The following is a 10,216-nucleotide window of genomic DNA, read 5'->3' as shown; positions in this document are numbered from 1 at the left end:
GAGGCTGGTGCCTGCTGCTGCGCCGGCTGCTGGTTCTGCCTCGTCCCCTTGGCTCTTCGGCCTGCGGCGTGAGCCGGAGCTGCGGCACCCGAATCCAGGGGAAAGGGGCCCGCTCTGCTCACTGACTGCACGGACGCTGCTTGTGCTGAAGTCCTATTGGGTGTGCTTGAACTGTTTTTGGATTTGATGTTTTCCACATCAGGTGCACTTCTATTGCTGTGAAGGTGTGTTGTTGCATTGCATTGTTTATGATTCCCTGCACTGGATCTTGAAGATGAACTGCCTGTTCCATAGATCCCTCTGGATGAACTGTGATTAGAATCTGATCCGAGCGTGTTCAAGCTGGAAGAACAACAAGAGTTTAAATATACTCTACAGTGTTTCCATTCTTCCACATGAGAAAAGCATCGCTATGTCCAAAAGAATTCTGGAACTACACTGTTCTTGGCATATAACTAATAAAAATGTCTAAAACTTGTTTGACAAGTCAGTAGCCTTTACCATTTCCTGCTCACTTCCTTGCTGTACATATGAACAAAAGCACAGTAGAAAGACAGTCAAATATATTTATGCTGAAGGGACACTGAAAGGAGATTTCTCTTTAACTGAAGACGCCAAAGGTAGGAATTTCTGGTCCGCAATTTTCCTAGAGTCTCTACCTTTATTTTCAAGAACATTAACAGGAAACTTGACAGCGTTTGGATTTGGTTGGGCTTTTTTTTTCCTCAAAGATGAATATCCCTCACAATCACAAAACCCATCTTTTCAGCCGAGTCATCTTTTGATAAGTAACTGGGAGGATCTTTATTCATTCACTTGTTATAAAAAGCAGTACTACTTTCTTAATGGCCTTATAACTAACGAGGAAAAAAACAAAAGGGGAAAATATCCAAACAAGAAACTCAAACATATGCTTACTTTCCATCAGATGAAATTCCAACTATTCTCCTGAGATCAAGTGGTCTTGCCATGTCAAAGGGAGGGTTTGAGGCCTCAAAGGACAAGCGTCTCCTAAATGGCTCCCAGATTCCTTGAGCTTCTAGGTAAGCTGTTCCAATTACCAAGAGAAAGAGTACACTGTGGAAGACAGAGGCAGTCATCTAAGTATTTCTTAGTTTTGAGCATTTTAAGGTGAATGAATCTAAATACACAGGACAAAAAGTTTGTACCTTTTTCTGAAGAGCTGAAAATTGCATTCAAACCAAAACTTTGTCTGGTAGAAAAGTAAAACACAGAAGTCTATCAAGATACACATGTCACTAACACTGAGAACGGAAGCTTGGTGGAAGTCTGACATGCAGTTGCCAAGAAAATTAATTAAAAACCAAAAATAGATAGAATTAAAACAGTAAAATAGCATCAAAGTGGTCAGCAGCTCTCTAAGCTCATTGGTGCAATTCCACTTTAAATGCAGAGACCCTCTGCAGAGAATTAAATTTTGCTTCTGAGCAGCAGTACAAGAGCATTATTTCAAGGACTTTTACAACTAGCTGCATCTGCTGCAATACCGTGTTTAGTTCTCCACTTACATAATGCACTGCAATGAACTATATTTTTGAATGAAGCAATAAAACCACTGCAGAGACCTTCAGCACACTGCCATCGATTTCATCTTCTAACAGGTGGGAGTTTCAGGGGGAGGAGACACAATGATGATGACTAAAGCTTGCCTTGCCTATTACCCTAGAAAGTTTATGAGAAAAGAACTTTAGATTAACAACTTCTGTTTCTTTTCTCCTCCCTGTTCTGACTGCCAGTTTTTCTATGCCAAATGCATGAAAACTAGCATTAATTCAGAGAAAAGGATGAGATACCTCTTGCTTAATTTTAGCTAAAAGAATCTAATCTAGATATCACCTTTTAACTATCAACAAAATACAAGCAACTCTGGAGACCAAGTCAGCTGTTGATAGCTGATTGTTCATGCTTTCTTCCCTGCACCAGGGATTAAAAAGGATTCTTGATGATGAAAGGTAGGAAAAATCATTTTGATCCAAGATGTTAACAAATAACCAAAAAGTTACAGAAATTGGGGAATTTTTGAGACAAGCTTACACAAAGCATTACTCAAGAGTAATGCTTGCCTTGGTTGTCAGGCCATCAAATATGGAATTACCTTTGGGATGTAAGATATAATCTCTTTCACTTGTTAATTGTAATCCATGATGCTATTGAAATTGTCACAAGACTGATACCAACAAGAGCATCACATCTGTATCAGAATGGTGCTACACAAACTTGGGATGCAGTGCACAGGGGTTGGGTGGAGGTGGGTGTCACTCTCCCCCCTCGGCCCCACAGCATTCCCCTCATGGTATCATGGGTATGGGCCTCTTTTTTTTCCCTTTCTGCCTGTCAGCAGAAGGGGGTTAGAAAGTATTCTGAACTCCAACTGCAGCTTTAAAAGGAAGAGCCAAGTAACAGGGTGTTAAAATGACATATACAGAGTACAGGAGTTCTTAATTTTACAGTGTTTCTGCATTACAATGCTCATGGTATCAATGCTGGTCTACACAGAGTTTGTAGAGGGGAAGCTGCAGCAAAAGGTCAAATTGAGGGCTGACTCTCCCCTGACAGTCTCTGGGTAAGAACTCTACTCCCTCTACATTAGCCAGCTTTGATGTTTCAGCAAACGAATACCAGCTTTGAAATGAAAATCAGAACAAATCTTGTTTTCTGGTCTTTTTAATTGCACTTTCTGGTTTTGGTGTGGTGGTGCTGGAGCAGTGACTATTTTAGTTTTTTTGTTTTTAAAAAAAACTGTTATTAAAGAAGAGAACAATATAACTAGCCTGAAGTGTTTGTGTCATTTAAATTACAAAACAAATTAGTGTGAGGAACAGTGTGGAGTAACACAGTCTAGACACCAAAGAATGATCTTGGTACTATCCCTCTTTCCCCTCACAATTTTATCCTGGAGCACACATGTGCCTAGTTGGTAAAATCTTCATAAAAATGACTGGCTCTTTTGTCCTGTACATATCCTATCAAGTAGGACTATGAAACTTGAAGCCACAAGTATTGTAATAATCCAAACCAATACTGATTTAGAGAAGGAAAATATAAACATCACCTTATCAAATAAAAAAACATGAACTAGACAAACTCAGAGTTGTTCATTCATAGAAATCAAGGATAACGTTGCAACGATATAAGGCATTGTTTTAGTGGCAACTAGCAAACCCCTAGGTGACAGCATCCTAAAAATTACAGGCTGTCTGTGCACAGGATCCTTGAAATATGAAATAGCTACATTAGGACTCTTCTCTAGTTTGCTGCTAAGAAGAATGTTTTGTACTTGTAGGAAAAAGACACAATGATGGAAAGAATTAGTATTCTCTACTCTTTTGTGAAGTCTAATTAACAAATATAGTACATCTAAAATTATCTGTGCAAACTACACTTCCAAGCTGACAACCATTATTCTTTTTGTCAGGAAGCTAAGCTTATAGATTTCTAGTAAACATACAGAAAAAAACCCACTTAAGTACTTATTCAGCACTTTCCCAAGTAATGCAATATTAGCTAGGAAACAAAATTTCCTAAGTAACAGAAATTTCCTGTTACTTATGAAAATACAGTTTCCTAATTAACATTTAGGAAAGTGCTGAAGAGCCAAAAAAGAAAGTGAAACAGGCTGCAACTATCTTCTGCATTTCTTTTATCAACCCCTAGAAGGAAAAGCAACCCAATGGAACATTTACATAACATAGTACACCAAAATGGAAAAGCCAGTATCTTAAGAAGGGGGGGAAAAAGAAAAAGCATGAATATTACATGACTGTGATAATGCTTTTGATTTGCAGCACACAGAGAGACCACTTTTTTCATCACAGGCATCTACAGCAGCAATCCATCTCACACTAAGATATATGCTTAACACTAATGCAAAAAGAAAACTGCAGTAGTTGTTACTGGTAAGTCATCCATTTACGCTGCCAAGTTTCTATGCTAGGGTTTTCTCTGGATGAAGGCAGCAAGGGAAAGTGTTATTCAAGAGGTGAGCAGGGACACTGTTTACAAACAAAGAAAGATAGGGAGAGGTTAGATTAGGAAAGCACAGTGGAATTTTCAATTTGTATTTCAACTAGTCATAGCCAGCACACATCTGTTTGCTGAGAAAAAACTTGTACTTGTAGGAAAAAGCACTAACGCAGCACACATCTGTTTGCTGAGAAAAAAGTTCACTAACATGCTCCTACGTAACCCCTGAGCATGCAGCATTGCAAACAATGCCCTTCAGGTTCTCAGAAATGCCATTATTAGTATCACCAGTTGTCTGTCACATACAAGTGGCAGTGAAGTTACATTCATCCAAGGCATCTGCTTAGCTCATTACAGTTACTGCCTCGTATCTCTCTAAAGCACAATACTCAGAAGGATGCTTAAATTTCTTAATTTAATTGCTTAACTTGTGGGAATTTATGGTTAGCAGTGCTTTAGTATCTAATTTCACTCAAGTTTAGCTTCATTATTTATCAAAAACCTACACATTCTCAGGGTTAACATATGTATCTCACTTAAAGAAACAGGCCTAAGCAAAAAGCATATTATTTTCTCCTCAGTTTGAGCAGAAAATCAGTACTCCTCAGCCTTAAGCTGTTCACACTCAATCCATAACAGCATTTATTAATTTGCTCTCCTTTTTCACATCACCCTATTTTACTTTACACCAATTACAGCACGTACTGAATACATATATACTTCTCTGTAATCTGTATTCGAGCAGTGGTAGCCTGTGTACATATACCACTAAGAACAAATATATACACACTACCTCATTATTCCTGAGATGATTATGTACAGTGCCAGTTCCCAGTTGGGCCTGGGTAGTGCTTCTGCACATGTTGCTAACATGTGATATGGAAGGGATGCATTCAAGATAAATACGAATTCAGAGCCTCCTGCAGTGATGAATTTTAATTCACGTATGACTCTGGAAGCAGTGAAATCAGGTGTAAACCTGAAAACAAAGTAAAGCACGTTGGAATTTTTCATGTGAATAGCACAGAAGTTTGACATAATTTCTGTAATTCATACATTAAAGAAAACCCACAAAACCCCAAAACACTCCACCAATTACTTCCATGACTGACATATAAAATAGCCCTAAGTAGTATGACTAATAATCACCTATGCAATTAGCCCCAAAATACTTACTAGTATCTTTCAAATACCTCCAGATGTGTTTGACTAAGTTCATAACACCTATGTGTAACATCTGATACTAGATTACCACTGATATACCAGATGAAGATAACTTATAACTGAAATTATGTTTTGACCAAATCTGTTAAAAGCAAGCTATGAACGCAGTAAAAGATTAAGAGCAGCTCTAAGCAGGCAATGGAATGGACCCTTATGTGAGCTATACAGTTTTTAAACACTTCACCTTAAAGTCACAACTGCATGCTTTTTCAAAAACATCACATCACTGCTATATTTCTGTCTCATCACAAATATAAGACTGCTGCAGAAATTCTGCTGAAGTTTCACTGCCTGCAATCTCATACATTCTCTTAAAGCACAGAAGCATCTTCTGAACTTTTTAGATACCATATTCTGACTACGTAACTTCACATCCAAGCAGTGCTAAAATGTCAGTTTTGGTGCAGGGATCTTTTACAATAAAAACTGACAGAATTAAACCATCATTATCATTAAGGCAACAGACAAAACATTCAAGAACAAAATGCTCTGCATTATGATAATAATCCTTAGTCTAAAAGCTCTTTTCTATATACTGCAATGCACCAAAGGCATATGTAAATCTGGATCTCATGTGCATTCACAACCAAAATGAAGGAAATGTATAAAACCCCCATATAATAACACTATTCCAAACCAGTAACTTATAGTTACTGAAAAATAATAAAAAGTAATACAGACATAAAAGCTTGAAGCTATTTAAAAAACAAATAACGCTTGCCAGAAGACAGAAAAATTTAATGTTTTAAGTTGTATAAAAATAAGGGACCCAGAACATTCAAAGCTTAAGTAAAACACCCCAGAATTTAACCAACAGTTTTCCTCCAAAACAGAATTAGGTATGCAGAATTCCTAATGTAAGACTCCATTCAGATATAAGAAAAAACACTTACAATATGACAATGTCTTTAGAGGCATTGGCACTTAGTGCAAACTCATGACAGTTAACTACTTTAAATCCATATCCTTCACATGTATAGCCACTGATTTCCATAGCTTTCACATTAATCTGCAGCTGCCCTGTATTTTCCACTTTAAATGTTCTTCTCAGTGTGAAATTTGGTTCTTTGTATTTCATTTCTAGAAACAAATAGGAGAAAGTGATTAGTGTTATGCTAAACTGATATCCTTCATTATATTCATATTCCACAGGAGAAGAGAGCTCTGTGAGTACTATAGCATCAAAGGGGACTAGCAAGGTCCATGGAAATCTTTAACATAACTTGCAAAAACAGATCTCTGAAGCCAGACTCTCCTCCCTGTCAAGGCAGGGCACTCACACAGTTCCAGAGCACTAACTCACCGGGGAAAAACCACAAACTTTCAAACCTCCAATAAGCAGTGCTGCCTCACAAAAAAATCATCTAAGTTATAAAGTTCTTTGAAGTACTGCTTAGTCTTGTGGTATTCTGTGGAAAGTCCCAGTATGAGAAGAATTAAAGCTTATTTTTGTGTGTCAAAAAAAAAAAATCCACAGCTGAGCTACACATAACCTTACTAGAAAAAAAAAAAAATCCCTAAACCACATGTAAAAGGTAATGACTAAGCTTTACTTTAAGTTTTCTTACTCATCCCTCAAACCAGAAACATCTCAGATAATAATTAACATGGCAGCTTACAAATCTCTTTGGAAATCTGCACGGTAATAACACAGATTTTAATACCAGATACAACAAACCTCCTTTACCAGTTCCTTTGGTAAGACAGGTACTCGGCTCTCCTCTCAGAAGCAAGCCTGGGGCCACAGAGCAGAAAAAATCTGATGTAGAATCTGGATGGGATTTAATTTTCTTCAAGGAACATACCCTACCTTTTCCTCTGTCAGCTATGTGCATACAGATTCTGAAGGTGTGAGGGGAAAAAAAACCCGAACCAACAGGAAGATTCATCTGTGATCCAGACTAAGTTACATTTAGGAATTGGAGATTATCCTAGTAAACTTCACCACCTCTGCCTTGAATTTTGGTGGATGAAGGGCTTTTGTTTCATCCTTCCTAATTTTCACATTAAAATGAGAAAGGCAAAATATTCTATCTCTGCCTCAAGGAAGAAGCAATTTTAATGTAAAGGAATTAAAATTCTGAGGCACTAAAAGAGAGGAAAAAAATATTATCACACATTTCAAGTTGTACATGTAAAATGTCATCTCTGTTCAGCATAGTAGCTCAAAAAGTACTCACTTTCTGAACAGTCTTTTAATAATGCTTCTGTGATTTTAAAGCGTAAAGAACTTCCTGGACCAGGAGGTTTGCCTGCAACCTTCAAGCTCTCAGTTGTTCCTTGTCCTTGTACCACTATGGCATCTATTACAGTCAAATTATTTCTGTGTACAAAGAAAAAGGGGAAACATTCATAAAAGGATTATGCAGCCTATTGCTCCTGCAAGCTTCTCAAGAGACTATGAAGCTAAATCCCAAATTTTGAAGACTGAAATATAAGCAGTTCTACAGATAATTCCCCACAGTATGGAAGTACATAGTGTGGGTCTCAAACACGGTGTTTGCAAGACAAAAACCTAAGAAATCATAGCATCATGTACAAATAAAAACTCAGTGAGGTACTGAAGTTTCATTTCATCATATGAATGTATTACACATGATAAAAAAATGAAATAGGTATTCAAACAGAGCTCTTCACTAGAAAGACTGAATTTGCATTGCAGCTGGATCTTGCAAATGGCACCTATGAGAGTCCCTACTGTAAGATAGTGTAGTAGTTATCTAAGAATTCAAGTCTCCCCATGTAACACTGGATTATATATTTATATTAAAAAGTATATATCAATAGAGTTTGACTACTATAAAACATATCATAATTACATTTAAATTAATTCTTTCTGCAGACACATGATTCTACAATTATACCTGTAAAAGCCATAGCTTCTTACTGGCAGCTGATCACAAGAACGATCTTACATATTAATGAAAAAAAAATTATAAAAACTCACACTTATTTCAAAAATATCTTTCATACCTGATAACAATTAACGATGAAACAGTTTTATTAAGAACTGGAGTGAACTTTACTTTGACAGACTTCCTCTCTCCAGGTTTCAATATTAGGCTTAAAACTGAATGACGAGTCAGGCCCTTTGTAAGTCCTACAGTGCTCTGTAGTGGCTGGACCTTAGGAGAGTGGGGGAAAAAAAGTAACATTTAAAAAAAATACGCAATTTTTACACATTTTTTTAGAAATATTATTATTTTACCTGAAAATTGGTCTTGTCATAAAGAATTACACTACCCAATGATATACACTGTTCTTTTTAACCAGGAAGTCTGATAGCACAAGAATTTCCCTACTTTCCGAACCACCTGTATTTATTAAGAAGCAGAACACAGCAAGCCAGAACTGAGCTAAATTACACACATATGACTTCATAAAGCTCTAGTAGAAGAAAGAGGTCAGAAATCTTTTAAATGTATATTTAAAACACCAAATTAGCATTAAGCCATTGTTTAACATTTTCTGCCCTCACAATGTTCCACTGTCCAAACAGTTTTAGAATGTTAGTTTTCCTAAGTAAAGGAAAACAGGGGAAAAAGCAAACTTGAAATAGAAGAACTACTGAAAAAAATGTATTTTGCTACATTTGCCTTTAAATACTGCACAAGCACCAAACTGCTAACCTAAAATAAACTGCATATAGAGAGGAAAAGGGTTATATATTGCATGAGTAAAGAAACTGTTCAGGAAGTGGAATGCTCTATATGAAAAGCACACATTAAAGATGTCCACAAAACTCAAATCATTTAAAATAAAGACCAAAGCAAGGCAAAACTCCATACTTTGTTCATTTTAGAACTACCAATCACTACACTAAAGAAAATAAACCTGTATCAGTACAGAATTAATAAATGCAGTTTTCCTAAACCTCCAGTCCTATTACAATGTAAGCATCCAGAAAAAGTGACAGTTTAACTGTTGCATTTGAAGAAATACTACTTTTCCTAATTCCCTGAAAATTTCTAACAGAAGCATCACATTTTTCACACAACACATACAACTGAAGTTGTATTAAAACTTTACATACCTAGATTTTAAAAATCTAAAGAACATATTAAAATACTTACACAATTTCGGAAGACCTGGAACTCTAGAGTCCTCAGATTGAAATTAGTTGGCTTACTCAAATTAAACCTGAAACAGACATGCATTTTTTTTCCCTCAGATCAGGAAAGATAACGACACACAGTTAAGAATGTTAGCACAAATCAAGAACTTATGGTAGGACTCAAACAGTATGCTTCTGAAAGGAATATTCTTTTTGTACTATTTCCCCCTCCTTACACTTCAAGTCAAGGAAGACAAGTAAACATCATTTAGCTTAGTAAAAAACACAGATGTACATTCAATGGCAATCAGTTCTAGATTCAGTTCTTAGCTGGCCTATTGATTCAAATTCTTTAAGTGGCCAAAACAGTAACTACCAACATAGCTGCCAAATACTGCCTGTATTTTCTGTGAAATGCATTTGGCTGTAGTGTGAGAATGGTCTAACCACTCTGTAACAACACTCACCGTTGTAACATCTTATCAACGAAGGTGGATGGGTTAGAATAGAGAGCTACAGGAAGGAATTGAACATACACAGGAACATCAGCTGGATTTTCTAGAAAAATTTCTTCTTCCTATTCAGAAACACAATTTTGGTAAAGTTTACATTTGGGTAAATGTAATTAGAAAGAGCTATTAAAATTTAGTCCTTTCAAAATGATACTGTCAACGAAATAACTTACTGATGAACTGTTTGTATTGGTAAGAGGGAAGCTTAGATGGCGTGGTGAACTTAGTATGGAAGGCCAGGCCATTTCTGCTGTAATTTTCAACTGGACATCCTTCTGCAGATCTGTGTCTACTTCAAATACAGCATTCAGTCTGGAGAAATAGTTAGAAAACTTACTTTACAAAAGTAAAATAGGAAAAACCTGGAAAAAGCAGAGCGCTTAAAAGTACCCTGAAAACATCTGTTTGAGAAGGAGAACAGTACATTTTATATATATATATA

The 10,216-nt window shown here is 36.5% G+C and overlaps 1 protein-coding gene across 1 annotated transcript; it reads right to left on the bottom strand.

Moving 5' to 3' along the window:
* Positions 1-11: 11 nt before the first annotated feature.
* Positions 12-10,086, bottom strand: LOC103782420 (transmembrane protein 131-like; the record flags this gene model as incomplete). The annotated part of the gene is made up of 9 exons (XM_008950190.1): positions 12-342; positions 919-1,077; positions 4,778-4,963; positions 6,102-6,288; positions 7,389-7,531; positions 8,182-8,333; positions 9,282-9,348; positions 9,730-9,839; positions 9,948-10,086. Coding segments are annotated over 9 exons (1,474 nt in total), but the record flags the coding sequence as incomplete, so codon positions are not given.
* Positions 10,087-10,216: the final 130 nt, after the last annotated feature.

Source organism: Merops nubicus, unplaced genomic scaffold (genome assembly GCF_000691845.1).
Source record: "Merops nubicus isolate BGI_N331 unplaced genomic scaffold, ASM69184v1 scaffold54061, whole genome shotgun sequence".
Taxonomy (NCBI): Eukaryota; Metazoa; Chordata; class Aves; order Coraciiformes; family Meropidae; genus Merops; species Merops nubicus.
This window is presented reverse-complemented; position numbering and strand designations above follow the sequence as displayed.